Genomic DNA, 21,545 nt, shown 5'->3' on the forward strand with positions numbered 1-21,545 from the left:
GAACCCACTCGGCTATTCAATCTTCAGCACAGCTCCCTGAACCCGCTCAGCTATTCAATCTTCAGCACAGCTCCCTGAATCCACTCGGCTATTCAATCTTCAGCACAGCTCCCTGAACCCACTCCGCTATTCAATCTTCAGCACAGCTCCCTGAACCCGCTCAGCTATTCAATCTTCAGCACAGCTCCCTGAACCCACTCGGCAATTCAATCTTCAGCATAGCTCCCTGAACCCACTCGGCTATTCAATCTTCTGCACAGCTCCCTGAACCCTCTCGGCTATTCAATCTTCGGCACAGCTCCCTGAACCTGCTCAGCTATTCAATCTTCTGCACAGCTCCCTGAACCCGCTCAGCTATTCAATCTTAGACACAGCTCCCTGAACCCACTCGGCTATTCAATCTTCAGCACAGCTCCCTGAACCCGCTCGGCTATTCAATCTTCAGCACAGCTCCCTGAATCCACTCGGCTATTCAATCTTCAGCACAGCTCCCTGAATCCACTCGGCTATTCAATCTTCAGCACAGCTCCCTGAACCCACTCAGCTATTCAATCTTCAGCACAGCTCCCTGAACCCGCTCGGCTATTCAATCTTCATCACAGCTCCCTGAACGCACTCAGCTATTCAATCTTCAGCACAGCTCCCTGAACCCGCTCATCTATTCAATCTTCAGCACAGCTCCCTGAACCCGCTCGGCTATTCAATCTTCAGCACAGCTCCCTGAACCCGCTCGGCTATTCAATCTTCAGCATAGCTCCCTGAACGCACTCAGCTATTCAATCGTCAGCACAGCTCCATGAACCCGCTCGGCTATTCAATCTTCAGCACAGCTCCCTGAACCCGCTCGGCTATTCAATCTTCAGCACAGCTCCCTGAACCCGCTCGGCTATTCAATCTTCAGCACAGCTCCCTGAACCCGCTCGGCTATTCAATCTTCAGCACAGCTCCCTGAACCCACTCGGCTATTCAATCTTCAGCACAGCTCCCTGAACCCGCTCCGCTATTCAATCTTCAGCACAGCTCCCTGAACCCGCTCGGCTATTCAATCTTCAGCACAGCTCCCTGAACCCACTCCGCTATTCAATCTTCAGCACGGCTCCCTGAACCCGCTCGGCTATTTAATCTTCAGCACAGCTCCCTGAACCCGCTCGGCTATTCAATCTTCAGCACAGCTCCCTGAAACCACTCGGCTATTCAATCTTCAGCATAGCTCCCTGAACCCGCTCGGCTATTCAATCTTCAGCACAGATCCTCGATCCCGCTCGGCTATTCAATCTTCAGCACAGCTCCTCGATCCCGCTCGGCTATTCAATCTTCAGCACAGCTCGCTGAACCCACTCAGCTATTCAATCTTCAGCACAGCTCCCTGAACCCACTCGGGTATTCAATCTTCAGCACAGCTCCCTGAAATCGCTCGGCTATTCAATCTTCAGCACAGCTCCCTGAACGCACTCAGCTATTCAATCTTCAGCACAGCTCCCTGAACCCGCTCGGCTATTCAATCTTCAGCACAGCTCCCTGAACCCGCTCGGCTACTCAATCTTCAGCACAGCTCCCTGAACCCACTCGGCTATTCAATCTTCAGCACAGCTCCCTGAACCCGCTCCGCTATTCAATCTTCAGCACAGCTCCCTGAACCCGCTCTGCTATTCAATCTTCAGCACAGCTCCCTGAACCCGCTCCGCTATTCAATCTTCAGCACAGCTCCCTGAACCCGCTCGGCTATTCAATCTTCAGCACAGCTCCCTGAACCTGCTCGGCTATTCAATCTTCAGCACAGCTCCCTGAACCCGCTGTGCTATTCAATCTTCAGCACAGCTCCCTGAACCCGCTCCACTATTCAATCTTCAGCACAGCTCCTTGAACCCACTCGGCTATTCAATCTTCAGCACAGCTCCCTGAACCCGCTCCGCTATTCAATCTTCAGCACAGCTCCCTGAACCCGCTCAGCTATTCAATCTTCAGCACAGCTCCCTGAACCCTGCTCGGCTATTCAATCTTCAGCACAGCTCCCTGAACCCGCTCGGTTATTCAATCTTCAGCACAGCTCCCTGAACCCGCTCGGCTATTCAATCTTCAGCACAGCTCCCTGAACCCGCTCGGCTACTCAATCTTCAGCACAGCTCCCTGAACCCACTCGGCTATTCAATCTTCAGCACAGCTCCCTGAACCCGCTCCGCTATTCAATCTTCAGCACAGCTCCCTGAACCCGCTCTGCTATTCAATCTTCAGCACAGCTCCCTGAACCCGCTCCGCTATTCAATCTTCAGCACAGCTCCCTGAACCCGCTCGGCTATTCAATCTTCAGCACAGCTCCCTGAACCTGCTCGGCTATTCAATCTTCAGCACAGCTCCCTGAACCCGCTCTGCTATTCAATCTTCAGCACAGCTCCCTGAACCCGCTCCACTATTCAATCTTCTGCACTGCTCCCTGAACCCGCTCGGCTATTCAATCTTCAGCACAGCTCCTTGAACCCACTCGGCTATTCAATCTTCAGCACAGCTCCCTGAACCCGCTCCGCTATTCAATCTTCAGCACAGCTCCCTGAACCCGCTCAGCTATTCAATCTTCAGCACAGCTCCCTGAACCCGCTCGGCTATTCAATCTTCAGCACAGCTCCCTGAACCCACTCGGCTATTCAATCTTCAGCAAAGCTCTCTGAACCGGCTCGGCTATTCAATCTTCAGCACAGCTCCCTGAACGCACTCGGGTATTCAATCTTCAGCACAGCTCCCTGAACCCGCTCGGTTATTCAATCTTCAGCACAGCTCCCTGAACCCGCTCGGCTATTCAATCTTCAGCACAGCTCCCTGAACCCGCTCGGCTATTCAATCTTCAGCACAGCTCCCTGAACCCACTCGGCTATTCAATCTTCAGCACAGCTCCCTGAACCCGCTCGGCTATTCAATCTTCAGCACAGCTCCTTGAACCCACTCGGCTATTCAATCTTCAGCACAGCTCCCGGAACCCGCTCCGCTATTCAATCTTCAGCACAGCTCCCTGAACCCGCTCAGCTATTCAATCTTCAGCACAGCTCCCTGAACCCGCTCGGCTATTCAATCTTCAGCACAGCTCCCTGAACCCGCTCGGTTATTCAATCTTCAGCACAGCTCCCTGAACCCGCTCGGCTATTCAATCTTCAGCACAGCTCCCTGAACCCGCTCGGCTACTCAATCTTCAGCACAGCTCCCTGAACCCACTCGGCTATTCAATCTTCAGCACAGCTCCCTGAACCCGCTCCGCTATTCAATCTTCAGCACAGCTCCCTGAACCCGCTCGGCTATTCAATCTTCAGCACAGCTCCCTGAACCTGCTCGGCTATTCAATCTTCAGCACAGCTCCCTGAACCCGCTGTGCTATTCAATCTTCAGCACAGCTCCCTGAACCCGCTCCACTATTCAATCTTCAGCACAGCTCCTTGAACCCACTCGGCTATTCAATCTTCAGCACAGCTCCCTGAACCCGCTCCGCTATTCAATCTTCAGCACAGCTCCCTGAACCCGCTCAGCTATTCAATCTTCAGCACAGCTCCCTGAACCCTGCTCGGCTATTCAATCTTCAGCACAGCTCCCTGAACCCGCTCGGTTATTCAATCTTCAGCACAGCTCCCTGAACCCGCTCGGCTATTCAATCTTCAGCACAGCTCCCTGAACCCGCTCGGCTACTCAATCTTCAGCACAGCTCCCTGAACCCACTCGGCTATTCAATCTTCAGCACAGCTCCCTGAACCCGCTCCGCTATTCAATCTTCAGCACAGCTCCCTGAACCCGCTCGGCTATTCAATCTTCAGCACAGCTCCCTGAACCTGCTCGGCTATTCAATCTTCAGCACAGCTCCCTGAACCCGCTCTGCTATTCAATCTTCAGCACAGCTCCCTGAACCCGCTCCACTATTCAATCTTCTGCACTGCTCCCTGAACCCGCTCGGCTATTCAATCTTCAGCACAGCTCCTTGAACCCACTCGGCTATTCAATCTTCAGCACAGCTCCCTGAACCCGCTCGGCTATTCAATCTTCAGCACAGCTCCTTGAACCCACTCGGCTATTCAATCTTCAGCACAGCTCCCTGAACCCGCTCCGCTATTCAATCTTCAGCACAGCTCCCTGTACCCGCTCAGCTATTCAATCTTCAGCACAGCTCCCTGAACCCGCTCGGCTATTCAATCTTCAGCACAGCTCCCTGAACCCACTCGGCTATTCAATCTTCAGCAAAGCTCTCTGAACCGGCTCGGCTATTCAATCTTCAGCACAGCTCCCTGAACGCACTCGGGTATTCAATCTTCAGCACAGCTCCCTGAACCCGCTCGGTTATTCAATCTTCAGCACAGCTCCCTGAACCCGCTCGGCTATTCAATCTTCAGCACAGCTCCCTGAACCCGCTCGGCTATTCAATCTTCAGCACAGCTCCCTGAACCCACTCGGCTATTCAATCTTCAGCACAGCTCCCTGAACCCGCTCGGCTATTCAATCTTCAGCACAGCTCCTTGAACCCACTCGGCTATTCAATCTTCAGCACAGCTCCCGGAACCCGCTCCGCTATTCAATCTTCAGCACAGCTCCCTGAACCCGCTCAGCTATTCAATCTTCAGCACAGCTCCCTGAACCCGCTCGGCTATTCAATCTTCAGCACAGCTCCCTGAACCCGCTCGGTTATTCAATCTTCAGCACAGCTCCCTGAACCCGCTCGGCTATTCAATCTTCAGCACAGCTCCCTGAACCCGCTCGGCTACTCAATCTTCAGCACAGCTCCCTGAACCCACTCGGCTATTCAATCTTCAGCACAGCTCCCTGAACCCGCTCCGCTATTCAATCTTCAGCACAGCTCCCTGAACCCGCTCTGCTATTCAATCTTCAGCACAGCTCCCTGAACCCGCTCCGCTATTCAATCTTCAGCACAGCTCCCTGAACCCGCTCGGCTATTCAATCTTCAGCACAGCTCCCTGAACCTGCTCGGCTATTCAATCTTCAGCACAGCTCCCTGAACCCGCTCTGCTATTCAATCTTCAGCACAGCTCCCTGAACCCGCTCCACTATTCAATCTTCTGCACTGCTCCCTGAACCCGCTCGGCTATTCAATCTTCAGCACAGCTCCCTGAACCCGCTCCGCTATTCAATCTTCAGCACAGCTCCCTGAACCCGCTCGGCTATTCAATCTTCAGCACAGCTCCTTGAACCCACTCGGCTATTCAATCTTCAGCACAGCTCCCTGAACCCGCTCGGCTATTCAATCTTCAGCACAGCTCCTTGAACACACTCGGCTATTCAATCTTCAGCACAGCTCCCTGAACCCGCTCCGCTATTCAATCTTCAGCACAGCTCCCTGAACCCGCTCGGCTATTCAATCTTCAGCACAGCTCCTTGATCCCACTCGGCTATTCAATCTTCAGCACAGCTCCCTGAACCCGCTCGGCTATTCAATCTTCAGCACAGCTCCTTGAACCCACTCGGCTATTCAATCTTCAGCACAGCTCCCTGAACCCGCTCCGCTATTCAATCTTCAGCACATCTCCCTGAACTCGCTCGGCTATTCAATCTTCAGCACAGCTCCTTGAACCCACTCGGCTATTCAATCTTCAGCACAGCTCCCTGAACCCGCTCTGCTATTCAATCTTCAGCACTGCTCCCTGAAGACGCTCCACTATTCAATCTTCTGCACAGCTCCCTGAACCTGCTCGGCTATTCAATCTTCAGCACAGCTCCTTGAACCCACTCGGCTATTCAATCTTCAGCACAGCTCCCTGAACCCGCTCGGCTATTCAATCTTCAGCACAGCTCCTTGAACCCACTCGGCTATTCAATCTTCAGCACAGCTCCCTGAACCCGCTCCGCTATTCAATCTTCAGCACAGCTCCCTGAACCCGCTCGGCTATTCAATCTTCAGCACAGCTCCTTGATCCCACTCGGCTATTCAATCTTCAGCACAGCTCCCTGAACCCGCTCGGCTATTCAATCTTCAGCACAGCTCCTTGAACCCACTCGGCTATTCAATCTTCAGCACAGCTCCTTGAACCCACTCGGCTATTCAATCTTCAGCACAGCTCCCTGAACCCGCTCCGCTATTCAATCTTCAGCACATCTCCCTGAACCCGCTCGGCTATTCAATCTTCAGCACAGCTCCTTGAACCCACTCGGCTATTCAATCTTCAGCACAGCTCCCTGAACCCACTCGGCTATTCAATCTTCAGCGCAGCTCCCTGAACCCGCTCAGCTATTGAATCTTTAGCACAGCTCCCTGAACCCGCTCCGCTATTCAATCTTCAGCACAGTTCCCTGAACCTGCTCGGCTATTCAATCTTCGACACAGCTCCCTGAACCCGCTCCGCTATTCAATCTTCAGCACAGCTCCCTGAACCCGCTCGGCTATTCAATCTTCAGCACAGCTCCCTGAACCTGCTCGGCTATTCAATCTTCAGCACAGCTCCCTGAACCCGCTGTGCTATTCAATCTTCAGCACAGCTCCCTGAACCCGCTCCACTATTCAATCTTCTGCACAGCTCCCTGAACCCGCTCGGCTATTCAATCTTCAGCACAGCTCCTTGAACCCACTCGGCTATTCAATCTTCAGCACAGCTCCCTGAACCCGCTCGGCTATTCAATCTTCAGCACAGCTCCTTGAACCCACTCGGCTATTCAATCTTCAGCACAGCTCCCTGAACCCGCTCCGCTATTCAATCTTCAGCACAGCTCCCTGAACCCGCTCAGCTATTCAATCTTCAGCACATCTCCCTGAACCCGCTCGGCTATTCAATCTTCAGCACAGCTCCCTGAACCCGCTCGGTTATTCAATCTTCAGCACAGCTCCCTGAACCCGCTCGGCTATTCAATCTTCAGCACAGCTCCCTGAACCCGCTCGGCTACTCAATCTTCAGCACAGCTCCCTGAACCCACTCGGCTATTCAATCTTCAGCACAGCTCCCTGAACCCGCTCCGCTATTCAATCTTCAGCACAGCTCCCTGAACCCGCTCTGCTATTCAATCTTCAGCACAGCTCCCTGAACCCGCTCGGCTATTCAATCTTCAGCACAGCTCCCTGAACCCGCTCGGCTATTCAATCTTCAGCACAGCTCCCTGAACGCACTCAGCTATTCAATCTTCAGCACAGCTCCCTGATCCCGCTTGGCTATTCAATCTTCAGCACAGCTCCCTGAACCCGCTCGGCTATTCAATCTTCCGCACAGCTCCCTGAAACCACTCGGCTATTCAATCTTCAGCACAGCTCCCTGATCCCACTCGGCTATTCAATCTTCAGCACAGCTCCCTGAACCCGCTCGGCTATTCAATCTTCAGCACAGCTCCTCGATCCCGCTCGGCTATTCAATCTTCAGCACAGCTCCTCGATCCCGCTCGGCTATTCAATCTTCAGCACAGCTCCCTGAACCCACTCAGCTATTCAATCTTCAGCACAGCTCCCTCAACCCACTCGGCTATTCAATCTTAAGCACAGCTCCCTGAAATCGCTCGGCTATTCAATCTTCAGCACAGCTCCCTGAACGCACTCAGCTATTCAATCTTCAGCACAGCTCCCTGAACCCGCTCGGTTATTCAATCTTCAGCACAGCTCCCTGAACCCGCTCGGCTATTCAATCTTCAGCACAGCTCCCTGAACCCGCTCGGCTACTCAATCTTCAGCACAGCTCCCTGAACCCACTCGGCTATTCAATCTTCAGCACAGCTCCCTGAACCCGCTCCGCTATTCAATCTTCAGCACAGCTCCCTGAACCCGCTCTGCTATTCAATCTTCAGCACAGCTCCCTGAACCCGCTCCGCTATTCAATCTTCAGCACAGCTCCCTGAACCCGCTCGGCTATTCAATCTTCAGCACAGCTCCTTGAACCCACTCGGCTATTCAATCTTCAGCACAGCTCCCTGAACCCGCTCGGCTATTCAATCTTCAGCACAGCTCCTTGAACACACTCGGCTATTCAATCTTCAGCACAGCTCCCTGAACCCGCTCCGCTATTCAATCTTCAGCACAGCTCCCTGAACCCGCTCGGCTATTCAATCTTCAGCACAGCTCCTTGATCCCACTCGGCTATTCAATCTTCAGCACAGCTCCCTGAACCCGCTCGGCTATTCAATCTTCAGCACAGCTCCTTGAACCCACTCGGCTATTCAATCTTCAGCACAGCTCCCTGAACCCGCTCCGCTATTCAATCTTCAGCACATCTCCCTGAACTCGCTCGGCTATTCAATCTTCAGCACAGCTCCTTGAACCCACTCGGCTATTCAATCTTCAGCACAGCTCCCTGAACCCGCTCTGCTATTCAATCTTCAGCACTGCTCCCTGAAGACGCTCCACTATTCAATCTTCTGCACAGCTCCCTGAACCTGCTCGGCTATTCAATCTTCAGCACAGCTCCTTGAACCCACTCGGCTATTCAATCTTCAGCACAGCTCCCTGAACCCGCTCGGCTATTCAATCTTCAGCACAGCTCCTTGAACCCACTCGGCTATTCAATCTTCAGCACAGCTCCCTGAACCCGCTCCGCTATTCAATCTTCAGCACAGCTCCCTGAACCCGCTCGGCTATTCAATCTTCAGCACAGCTCCTTGATCCCACTCGGCTATTCAATCTTCAGCACAGCTCCCTGAACCCGCTCGGCTATTCAATCTTCAGCACAGCTCCTTGAACCCACTCGGCTATTCAATCTTCAGCACAGCTCCTTGAACCCACTCGGCTATTCAATCTTCAGCACAGCTCCCTGAACCCGCTCCGCTATTCAATCTTCAGCACATCTCCCTGAACCCGCTCGGCTATTCAATCTTCAGCACAGCTCCTTGAACCCACTCGGCTATTCAATCTTCAGCACAGCTCCCTGAACCCACTCGGCTATTCAATCTTCAGCGCAGCTCCCTGAACCCGCTCAGCTATTGAATCTTTAGCACAGCTCCCTGAACCCGCTCCGCTATTCAATCTTCAGCACAGTTCCCTGAACCTGCTCGGCTATTCAATCTTCGACACAGCTCCCTGAACCCGCTCCGCTATTCAATCTTCAGCACAGCTCCCTGAACCCGCTCGGCTATTCAATCTTCAGCACAGCTCCCTGAACCTGCTCGGCTATTCAATCTTCAGCACAGCTCCCTGAACCCGCTGTGCTATTCAATCTTCAGCACAGCTCCCTGAACCCGCTCCACTATTCAATCTTCTGCACAGCTCCCTGAACCCGCTCGGCTATTCAATCTTCAGCACAGCTCCTTGAACCCACTCGGCTATTCAATCTTCAGCACAGCTCCCTGAACCCGCTCGGCTATTCAATCTTCAGCACAGCTCCTTGAACCCACTCGGCTATTCAATCTTCAGCACAGCTCCCTGAACCCGCTCCGCTATTCAATCTTCAGCACAGCTCCCTGAACCCGCTCAGCTATTCAATCTTCAGCACATCTCCCTGAACCCGCTCGGCTATTCAATCTTCAGCACAGCTCCCTGAACCCGCTCGGTTATTCAATCTTCAGCACAGCTCCCTGAACCCGCTCGGCTATTCAATCTTCAGCACAGCTCCCTGAACCCGCTCGGCTACTCAATCTTCAGCACAGCTCCCTGAACCCACTCGGCTATTCAATCTTCAGCACAGCTCCCTGAACCCGCTCCGCTATTCAATCTTCAGCACAGCTCCCTGAACCCGCTCTGCTATTCAATCTTCAGCACAGCTCCCTGAACCCGCTCCGCTATTCAATCTTCAGCACAGCTCCCTGAACCCGCTCGGCTATTCAATCTTCAGCACAGCTCCCTGAACCTGCTCGGCTATTCAATCTTCAGCACAGCTCCCTGAACCCGCTCTGCTATTCAATCTTCAGCACAGCTCCCTGAACCCGCTCCTCTATTCAATCTTCTGCACTGCTCCCTGAACCCGCTCGGCTATTCAATCTTCAGCACAGCTCCTTGAACCCACTCGGCTATTCAATCTTCAGCACAGCTCCCTGAACCCGCTCGGCTATTCAATCTTCAGCACAGCTCCTTGAACCCACTCGGATATTCAATCTTCAGCACAGCTCCCTGAACCCGCTCCGCTATTCAATCTTCAGCACAGCTCCCTGAACCCGCTCAGCTATTCAATCTTCAGCACAGCTCCCTGAACCCGCTCGGCTATTCAATCTTCAGCACAGCTCCCTGAACCCACTCGGCTATTCAATCTTCAGCAAAGCTCTCTGAACCCGCTCGGCTATTCAATCTTCAGCACAGCTCCCTGAGCGCACTCGGGTATTCAATCTTCAGCACAGCTCCCTGAACCCGCTCGGTTATTCAATCTTCAGCACAGCTCCCTGAACCCGCTCGGCTATTCAATCTTCAGCACAGCTCCCTGAACCCGCTCGGCTATTCAATCTTCAGCACAGCTCCCTGAACCCACTCGGCTATTCAATCTTCAGCACAGCTCCCTGAACCCGCTCCGCTATTCAATCTTCAGCACAGCTCCCTGAACCCGCTCGGCTATTCAATCTTCAGCACAGCTCCCTGAACCCACTACGCTATTCAATCTTCAGCACAGCTCCCTGAACCCGCTCGGCTATTCAATCTTCAGCACAGCTCCCTGAACCCGCTCGGCTATTCAATCTTCAGCACAGCTCCCTGAACGCACTCAGCTATTCAATCTTCAGCACAGCTCCCTGAACCCGCTTGGCTATTCAATCTTCAGCACAGCTCCCTGAACCCGCTCGGCTATTCAATCTTCAGCACAGCTCCCTGAAACCACTCGGCTATTCAATCTTCAGCACAGCTCCCTGATCCCACTCGGCTATTCAATCTTCAGCACAGCTCCCTGAACCCGCTCGGCTATTCAATCTTCAGCACAGCTCCTCGATCCCGCTCGCCTATTCAATCTTCAGCACAGCTCCTCGATCCCGCTCGGCTATTCAATCTTCAGCACAGCTCCCTGAACCCACTCAGCTATTCAATCTTCAGCACAGCTCCCTGAACCCACTCGGCTATTCAATCTTAAGCACAGCTCCCTGAAATCGCTCGGCTATTCAATCTTCAGCACAGCTCCCTGAACGCACTCAGCTATTCAATCTTCAGCACAGCTCCCTGAACCCGCTCGGTTATTCAATCTTCAGCACAGCTCCCTGAACCCGCTCGGCTATTCAATCTTCAGCACAGCTCCCTGAACCCGCTCGGCTACTCAATCTTCAGCACAGCTCCCTGAACCCGCTCGGCTATTCAATCTTCAGCACAGCTCCCTGAACCCGCTCTGCTATTCAATCTTCAGCACAGCTCCCTGAACCCGCTCCACTATTCAATCTTCTGCACAGCTCCCTGAACCCGCTCGGCTATTCAATCTTCAGCACAGCTCCTTGAACCCACTCGGCTATTCAATCTTCAGCACAGCTCCCTGAACCCGCTCGGCTATTCAATCTTCAGCACAGCTCCTTGAACCCACTCGGCTATTCAATCTTCAGCACAGCTCCCTGAACCCGCTCCGCTATTCAATCTTCAGCACAGCTCCCTGAACCCGCTCGGCTATTCAATCTTCAGCACAGCTCCTTGATCCCACTCGGCTATTCAATCTTCAGCACAGCTCCCTGAACCCGCTCGGCTATTCAATCTTCAGCACAGCTCCTTGAACCCACTCGGCTATTCAATCTTCAGCACAGCTCCCTGAACCCACTCGGCTATTGAATCTTCAGCACAGCTCCCTGAACCCGCTCGGCTAATCAATCTTCAGCACAACTCCTTGAACCCACTCGGCTATTCAATCATCAGCACAGCTCCCTGAACCCGCTCTGCTATTCAATCTTCAGCACATCTCCCTGAACTCGCTCGGCTATTCAATCTTCAGCACAGCTCCTTGAACCCACTCGGCTATTCAATCTTCAGCACAGCTCCCTGAACCCGCTCTGCTATTCAATCTTCAGCACAGCTCCCTGAACCCGCTCCACTATTCAATCTTCTGCACAGCTCCCTGAACCCGCTCGGCTATTCAATCTTCAGCACAGCTCCTTGAACCCACTCGGCTATTCAATCTTCAGCACAGCTCCCTGATCCCGCTCCGCTATTCAATCTTCAGCACATCTCCCTGAACCCGCTCGGCTATTCAATCTTCAGCACAGCTCCTTGAACCCACTCGGCTATTCAATCTTCAGCACAGCTCCCTGAACCCACTCGGCTATTCAATCTTCAGCACAGCTCCCTGAACCCGCTCAGCTATTGAATCTTCAGCACAGCTCCCTGAACCCGCTCCGCTATTCAATCTTCAGCACAGTTCCCTGAACCTGCTCGGCTATTCAATCTTCGACACAGCTCCCTGAACCCGCTCCGCTATTCAATCTTCAGCACAGCTCCCTGAACCCGCTTCGCTATTCAAACTTCAGCACAGCTCCCTGAACCCGCTCCGCTATTCAATCTTCAGCACAGCTCCCTGAATCCGCTCCGCTATTCAATCTTCAGCACAGCTCCCTGAACCCGCTCCTCTATTCAATCTTCAGCACAGCTCCCTGAACCCGCTCAGCTATTCAATCTACAGCACAGCTCCATGAACGCACTCCGCTATTCAATCTTCAGCACAGCTCCCTGAACCCGCTCCGCTATTCAATCTTCAGCACATCTCCCTGAACCCGCTCGGCTATACAATCTTCAGCACAGCTCCTTGAACCCACTCGGCTATTCAATCTTCAGCACAGCTCCCTGAACCCACTTGGCTATTCAATCTTCAGCACAGCTCCCTGAACCCGCTCAGCTATTCAATCTTCAGCACAGCTCCCTGAACCCGCTCGGCTATTCAATCTTCAGCACAGCTCCTTGAACCCACTCGGCTATTCAATCTTCAGCACAGCTCCCTGAACCCGCTCGGCTATTCAATCTTCAGCACAGCTCCTTGAACCCACTCGGCTATTCAATCTTCAGCACAGCTCCCTGAACCCGCTCCGCTGTTCAATCTTTAGCACAGCTCCCTGAACCCGCTCGGCTATTCAATCTTCAGCACAGCTCCTTGATCCCACTCGGCTATTCAATCTTCAGCACAGCTCCCTGAACCCGCTCGGCTATTCAATCTTCAGCACAGCTCCTTGAACCCACTCGGGTATTCAATCTTCAGCACAGCTCCCTGAACCCACTCGGCTATTGAATCTTCAGCACAGCTCCCTGAACCCGCTCGGCTATTCAATCTTCAGCACAGCTCCTTGAACCCACTCGGCTATTCAATCTTCAGCACAGCTCCCTGAACCCGCTCCGCTATTCAATCTTCAGCACATCTCCCTGAACCCGCTCGGCTATTCAATCTTCAGCACAGTTCCTTGAACCCACTCGGCTATTCAATCTTCAGCACAGCTCCCTGAACCCACTTGGCTATTCAATCTTCAGCACAGCTCCCTGAACCCGCTCAGCTATTGAATCTTCAGCACAGCTCCCTGAACCCGCTCCGCTATTCAATCTTCAGCACAGTTCCCTGAACCCGCTCGGCTATTCAATCTTCGACACAGCTCCCTGAACCCGCTCCGCTATTCAATCTTCAGCACAGCTCCCTGAACCCGCTTCGCTATTCAATCTTCAGCACAGCTCCCTGAACCCGCTCCGCTATTCAATCTTCAGCACAGCTCCCTGAACCCGCTCCGCTATTCAATCTTCAGCACAGCTCCCTGAACCCGCTCCGCTATTCAATCTTCAGCACAGCTTCCTGAACCCGCTCAGCTATTCAATCTTCAGCACAGCTCCCTGAACGCACTCCGCGATTCAATCTTCAGCAAAGGTCCCTGAACCTGCTCCACTATTCAATCTTCAGCACAGCTCACTGAACCCGCTCCACTATCCAATCTTCAGCACAGCTCCCTGAACCCGCACAGCTATTGAATCTTCAGCACATCTCCCTTAACGCACTCCGCTATTCAATCTTCAGCAAAAGTCCCTGAACCCGCTTAGCTATTCAATCTTCAGCACATCTCCCTTAACGCACTCCGCTATTCAATCTTCAGCAAAGGTCCCTGAACCTGCTCCGCTATTCAATCTTCAGCACAGCTCCCTGAACCCGCTCCGCTATTCAATCTTCAGCACAGCTCCCTGAACCCGCTCCGCTATTCAATCTTCAGCACAGCTCCCTTCGAAGTGAATGGTTAACAAATGAGAAATCTATGACTTTGAATGTTCCTGTAAAGTGGAAAGAGCAGTCGATGGGAGACAGACCCCAAACGATGTTCCGCTAATTAGCGATGGTCAGCACCGTATAAATATTTGAAATCTCGAATTCAGCCAATATCGATTTGCTAACTGAAGCAGTGGAGATAAAGTCATTCAGCTTTTCCTGAGAATTTCCGTTGGGCTCACTCTGGATGATTCTAATTTTTTCTCCAGGAGGTTGTGGAGTAAGTTCACAGTGGAATGGTCTGGGGCCTGTGTCTCATTTACTTCGTCCTCCAGCTTCCTTCTTGTGTTGCTACTCCAGTCCTTAGCTGTTGCCTAGGATATGACTCACATACACCAGGCCGCCTCTCCCACCCATCATGTCTGCCACTGGACAGTTCGAGTTGGCTAATTGGTCCACCAATCATACAAAGAAATGTGGGAATGAACAATTATCGATTGAGCAGCACTTACTGACAGGCCTCGTTTCCCTGGCAACCCTGAGTCTCCAGTTTCTCCAACCTTTCCCTGGGAAATACAAAGAACAGTCAGTCCATCGAGTCCAGAGAGGCAGAAAAATAAAAAATGCTGGACCATCTCGGCGGGTCTGACAGTATGTATGGAGAGAGAACGGAACTAACGTTTTGAGTCTGGATGACCTATTGGCAAAGCTAGAAAGAACTGGAGGAAAAGCACTTTTATCACCCTCAGGGAGGTCACTGCATCAGGACTATCAAATTCCCCGTGACCGCCACTGAATGCGAACTCCCCCGGTAACGAGGGGGCGGGGCTTCCCCTTAACAGGGAGTTAGATCATGAGTATAAAAGCCCAGGCCTGGGCGCCCATTGGGGAGAGAGGGAGATCCTTCGGGCAATGGAGAGCTTATATATCATAAATAAAACCCAACACTTCCGGTGGCGACCATGGAGGGGTAGGTCGCACATTTGATAGCTCCCGCCGCTAACGGACTTTTGGACCTTTCCCCCCCCCCCATTTTTTTCCGGATTTTATGGGATAAGGCAGTGAAGAGTGAGACAGTGAGGAGAAATCTCCCTCCGGTGTATGGAAAATTGGACCAGAAGTGGCCGTGTGAGACGACAAAGTCCTTTAAGGGAGACGCAAGCAGAGCTGGTAACACGGGACAGCATGGTGGAGGGCAAGGGCCGCGGGGAGACGGCGCAGTGGTCGACGGAGCAGCTGATGAAGTTTTTCGAGGATTGCTTCGCCAAGCTGAAGAAGGACACGCTGGACCCGATTAAGGCTTTGATTGATCAAGTGGTTCAGAATCAGGAAACCCACGAGAGCGATCCAGGAGGTCGAACAAAAGTTGTCCGAGCTCGAGGAATATATTACCGTGCTGGAAAGCAAGGTGGGGATGATGAACGACCGCCAGAAAAGAATGCAGCAGAAGCTGGAGGACCAGGAGAATAGGTCCAGGAGGCAGAATCTCAGAATTGTTGGCCTCCCTGAAGGCAGTGAGGGATCGGATGCGAGGGCTTATGTGACTGACATGTTGGAGAAGTTGATGGGGGCTGGGGCATTTCCTCAGCCCCTGGAATTGGACAGAGCGCACAGAGCCCTTGCGAGGATGCCCAGAGCGAACGAACCGCCGAGGGCCATGGTGGTGCATTTTAACCGTTTCATGGACAAGGAACACGTTTTGCGGTGGGCCAAGAAAGAACGGAGCAGCAAGTGGGAGAACTGTGAGTTTATCAGGGCCTGGGAGCAGATTTGGCCAAGAGGCGAGCTGGGTTCAATCGGGCAAAAACGACCCTCTTTAAGAAGTTCGGGATGCTGTACCCAGCACGCCTGTGGGTCACACATGAGGAACGGGACCTATACTTTGAAACGCCAGATGAAGTGTGGACCTTTATTAAAGAAATGAAGCTGGAGGCGAATCTTCAGCCTTGGAGAAGTACTATGGCAGCGATTTGTTGAGCTGGATTGTCAAAATTTAAGTAGCTCTATGTGAAATAATGGGCTATCAATAATGGATGGTTAAAGATTGATCTGTCTTGCAGGGACCTTGTTAGAGGGGGGATGGGCTTTGAATTTAGTTCTGCTTTTTGGGTGACTATTTTTCTAACGTGATCGCTTCTTCACTGTTTTTTTTCTGTTGTTTGTTTACTGGGGAATGTGATGCTTTTAAAATGTTTATTCATGTGGGGGGGGGGGGAGAGGAGAGTACAATAGGGAGACAGACTGCTTGGTGCCAGGGCTGGGAGCTATCGAGTCAGCATGGGTCAGCTGACTCTCTGAAGCGCAGTGGGGGGTGGACAGTTGTTCAGCTGGAGCTTGACTTGGGGGATTGGGTTTTTAGTGTTGTTGCTCGGGGCGGGGTGGGGTGGGGAGGGGGCTGCTTTGCTGATAGGGGAGGAACTTACTAGGGGACAAGAAGAAGAAGAAGAAGAAATAGCTGATTGTCACAGGTAGACTTCAAATTAAGTTACTGTGAAAAGCCCCTAGTTGCCACATTCCGGCGCCCCCCATCCAGGCTGACCACATGGAACGTTAGAGGACTGAATGGGCCAGTCAAGAGGGCTCGCGTGTTCGCGCATTTGAGGGAGCTGAAGGCGGACGTGGCAATGCTACAAGAGACACACCTAAAGGTTACAGACCAGACGAGATTGCAGAAGGGGTGGGTTAGCCAAGTGTTCCACTCAGGGCTGGACTCAAAGACCAGATCTTGATCAGTAAACGAGTGGCATTCGAGGCAGGGAAAATCGTGTCAGACAGGAGGGGTAGGTACATAATGGTGAGTGGGAAGCTGGAGGGGGTGCGGGTACTTGTGAACATATATGCTCCGAATTGGGACGATGTGGAATTCATGAGACGGATGTTAGGTAAGATCCCAGACTTAGAGTCACATAACCTGATCATGGGAGGGGACTTCAACACAGTCATTGATCCGGAATTGGACCGGTCAAAATCCAGGACAGGGAGGAGGCCGGATGCGGCAAAGGAATTGAAGGGTTTTATGGAACAGATGGGGGGAGTAGACCCATGGAGGTTTGCACGGCCGAGGACGAAGGAGTTTTCCTTTTTTTCACATGTCCACAAGGTATACTCTCGCATCGACTTTTTTGTTCTGAGCAGGGCGCTAATACCGAAGGTGGTGGATACTGAGTATTCGGCAATTGCACTGGGTGGATCTACGGGTCAGTGTGGAGAGAGGGCAACGCCCGCTGTGGAGACTGGATGTGGGGTTGCTAGCGGACGAGGACGGTCTGTGGGCGGGTTAACAAGTCCATCCAGAACTACCTGGAAACAAATGATACGGGGGGGGGGGGGGGGGGGTCTCTGCTGCGACGGTTTGGGAAGCATTGAAGGCAGGATTCCCCAGGGTAGAGGGGTCAATTACTAGGGGGCATAGGTTTAAGGTGAGAGGGGCAAAGTTTAGAGTAGATGTACGAGGCAAGTTTTTTACGCAGAGGGTAGTGGGTGCCTGGAACTCACTACCGGAGGAGGTAGTGGAGGCAGGGACGATAGGGACATTTAAGGGGCATCTTGACAAATATATGAATAGGATGGGAATAGAAGGATACGGACCCAGGAAGTGTAGAAGATTGTAGTTTAGTCGGGCAGTATGGTCGGCACGGGCTTGGAGGGCCGAAGGGCCTGTTCCTGTGCTGTACATTTCTTTGTTCTTTGTTCTTTGCAGTGGTCAGAGGAGAATTAATCTCGATAGGGGCCCACAGAGAAAAGGTGGAACGGGCTGAGAGGAATAGATTAGTTGAGCAGATACTCCAGGTGGACAGGAGATACTCGGAGGCCCCGGACGCGGGGCTACTGAGGGAGCGGCGGAGGTTATAGGTGGAGTTTGGGCTGTTGACCACAGGTGGAACAGCTGAGGAAGGCAAGGGGGTGCGATCTATGAGTACGGGGAAAAGGCAAGTAGAATGTTGGCGCACCAGCTCAGGAAAAGAGAGGCAGCCAGGGAGATAGGTAAAGTAAAGAGTAGAGACGGTAATACTGTCCTGGACCTAGCGGGGGTGAACAAGGTGTTTAAGGACTTTTATATTAAATTATATGAGTCGGAACCCCTGGACGGGGTGGAGGGTATGTGGCAATTTCTGGATCAGTTCAGGTTCCTGAGGTTGGAGGAGGACCTGGTGGAGGGGCTGGGAGCCCCAATTGATATTGAGGAAATAATCAAGGGGCTAGAAGGCATGCAGTCGGGCAAGGCCTGGGGCCTGACAGCTACCCAGTGGAATTCTATAAGCAGTTTTCAGAGATATTGAGCCCACTGCTGGTGAGGACATTTAACAAAGCAAGAGAGAAGGGAGTCCTTCCCCCCAACAATGTCGCAGGCCTCGATTTCATTGATCCTGAAACGGGAGAAGGATCCGGAGCAATGCGGATCATACGGGTCGATTTCTATACTGCATGTGGATGCCAAACTGCTGGTTAAGGTACTGGCCACAAGGATAGAAGGCTGTGTCCCGGGGGTGATAGGGGAAGACCAGACGGGATTTGTTAAGGGCAGGCAACTCAAGGCTAATGTTCAAAGGCTCCTAAATGTTATCATGATGCCCTCAGAAGGAGAGGAGGCGGAGTTGGTGGTCGCGATGGATGCAGAGAAAGCTTTTTATCGGGTGGAGTGGAATTATCTTTGTCTGTGGAAGGTGCTGGGAAGGTTTGGGTTTGGTGAGGGCTTTATTGACTGGGTGCGGTTGCTCTATCAGGCACCAATAGCGAGTGTGTGTACAAACCGGCTGAGGTCGGGGTATTTTGAACTACACCGAGGGACGAGGCAAGGATGCCCTCTCTCCCCCTTACTGTTTGCTCTGGCCATAGAGCTATTTGCCATGGCGTTAAGAGCTTCTATGAACTGGAAAGGGCTGGTTCGGGTTCGGGGGCGGGGGGGGGGGATGGGATGTAATGCGAATCCTGGGGGAATTTGGCAATTTTTCGGGGTATACAATGAACATGGGGAAAATCGAGATGTTTGCGATCCAGGCAAGAGGACAGGGGAAGAGACTGGGAGAGCTGCCGCTTAGAATGGTAGGGAAGAGCTTTCAATATCTGGGATCAAGGTGGCCCGGAAATGGGAGGTACTACACAAGTTAAACCTATCCTGGTTGGTAGAACAAATGGAAGGGGACTTTAAGAGATGGGACATGCTCACGCTATCACTGGCGGGTGATGTGTTGGGTACTCTGCTACACAGACGAACCAACACGGTTGCGAATGGTACAACTCAGTTTTATTACTAACATTTATTTACAGTGGTAAACTGGTTACTGAGGTTCGATCATAACCCTAGAATCTGTGGACCTATTCCTAATACTATCTTGGAGTGGCACTCAGCACATGATCGATGTCTGAGTGGCTTGCTATGAGCTCGTGCCCTGAGCTGTCTCCTGCTGGAATCCCCAGGAAGTGTCCTATTCCCTGTTTTGTACTGTGTATGCTCTTGCCTGTGATTGGCTGTGGTGTTGTGTGTGTGTTGATTGATCTGTTGATCTGTCCATCAGTATGTATGTATGTGCTGTGATGTTTACCTAAATATCATGAAATCTCCCCTTTTTTACAAGACCATGTGCCTATGTGGTTATAAATAGAGATGTGTACTGAGTGCAGCTGGATGTGTGTGTGCAATATCTACAGCATGTACATGGGGCTAAACTATATACAAGGGGCGATGTCGGGTGTGACATAGCAACGAGGTTGTACCATAAACAAAGAACGGGGAAATGTTGAACGACAAAAACAAACTCCTGTAACGACAAGGAAGAACAGAAACATATTAACACAGTGGTATTATGAGTTCAATGTACAAACAGGCTCATAAGTCCAGTCTAGTAGGTGGGCGACGAATTCGGGTTGACCGTTCATCACCCGGGTTGACAGTATTAACTTGCAACGGCTGGTGGGTCCTGACTGGAGACATCCGGTTCCCATCAATGACCGCAACACGGAAGGCGTCCCGGTCGTCTGTGTCACTGGTCTGGATATCGTCTGGGCACGACTCGTAGTAAGGAGGCTGAATGGTCCGCACGTCCCTGCGAGATTGTCGGAATTGGGGAACATTGGCAGGTTGAGCTGCTCGACAGCAGGCAGCGTAGTGGCCCACCTTGCCGCGGAGGCATTGTCGGTTTCTTGCGGGACATTGACGCTTTAAATGTGCGGCTCCACAGTTGCTACACGTCGTGACGTCATGGCGTTTGTTGCGCCACCGCGCATGTGCAGTTCGGCCTTGCGTCGAGCGCGCCTGCGCATCACGTCCCTCTGTGTCGACGTCGTTTTGGCGCGCACAAACGCGGGAGGCCTTGAAAAGCATGCGAAATGGCCACCCTCGTCCGGGCCGCGGGCCGGGAAGAACTCGATCGCCTGGACCCGTTCGGCCTCGTAGGACGCCTGCCTCGCCAATCCGGCCGCGTAGGACCCCTGCCGCGCCGATTCAGCCGCCTGAAATTTGGAGTAGCGGCTAGTCACGTTTTCATGGAGGACGCAGGTTTCGATGGCGGTGGCTAGGGTGAGGCCTTTAATTTTTAAGAGCTGCTGGCGTAGGGTGACCCCAAAAACGATCTGGTCCCGAATCATGGAATCGGAGGTGGTGTCGTAACCGCAGGACTGCGCGAGGATACGGAGGTGCGTAAGGAAGGATTGAAAGGGCTCATCCTTACCCTGCAGGCGCTGCTGGAAGAGATACCTCTCGAAACTCTCGTTGACCTCGACGTTGAAGTGTTGGTCGAGTTTGAGAAGGACCGTCTTGTACTTGTTCTTGTCCTCACCTTCCGCGAACACCAGGGAGTTGAAGACATGGATGGCGTGTTGACCTGCCGTGGAGAGGAGGAGGGCAATCTTTCTGGTGTCCGAAGCGCTGTCCTTTTCATTGGCTTCCAGGAAGAGCTGGAAGTGCTGTTTGAACAGCTTCCAATTAACGCCAAGGTTTCCAGCGACTTGTAGCGGCTGCGGCGTGCTGACGGTGTCCATGGCGCAGGATGGCAGATTCCGGAGGATTCGTAGGTAAGTCCCACAGTTACTCCTGGTACTATGATGTGTTGGGTACTCTGCTACACAGACGAACCAACACGGTTGCAAATGGTACAACTCAGCTTTATTGCTAACATTTATTTACAGTGGTAAACTGGTTACTGAGGTTCGATCATAACCCTAGAATCTGTGGACCTAATCCTAACACGATCTTGGAGTGGCACTCAGCACATGGTGGATGTCTGAGTGGCTTGCTGTGAGCTCTGTGCCCTGAGCTGTCTCCTGCTGGAATGCCCGGGAAGTGTCGTGTTCCCTGTTTTGTACTGTGTATGCTCTTGCCTGTGATTGGCTGTGGTGTTGTGTGTGTGTTGATTGGTCCGTTGATCTGTCCATCAGTATGTATGTATGTATGTGCTGTGATGGTTACCTAAATATCATGACAGCGGGGAGGGTACAGACCGTGAAAATGACGGTCCCCCCCAAATTTCTGTTTGTCTTTCAGTGCCTCCCCATCTTCATCCCTAAGGCCTTTTTCAAGCGGGTGAGTAAGATTATTTTGGG

The 21,545-nt window shown here is 52.4% G+C and overlaps 1 protein-coding gene across 6 annotated transcripts in view; it reads right to left on the reverse strand.

Moving 5' to 3' along the window:
- col16a1 (collagen, type XVI, alpha 1) overlaps positions 1–21,545 on the reverse strand; it is a 779,331-nt gene that overhangs the window by 150,600 nt on the left and 607,186 nt on the right. For all 6 annotated transcript variants that reach the window (XM_072502210.1, XM_072502224.1, XM_072502220.1 and 3 more), the window contains one exon: positions 14,519–14,572. In XM_072502210.1, the coding sequence (XP_072358311.1) occupies positions 14,519–14,572 (54 nt within the window). The remainder of the gene's footprint in view (positions 1–14,518; positions 14,573–21,545) is intronic.

The sequence above is a fragment of the Scyliorhinus torazame genome, chromosome 1 (genome assembly GCF_047496885.1).
Source record: "Scyliorhinus torazame isolate Kashiwa2021f chromosome 1, sScyTor2.1, whole genome shotgun sequence".
Lineage (NCBI taxonomy): Eukaryota > Metazoa > Chordata > Chondrichthyes > Carcharhiniformes > Scyliorhinidae > Scyliorhinus > Scyliorhinus torazame.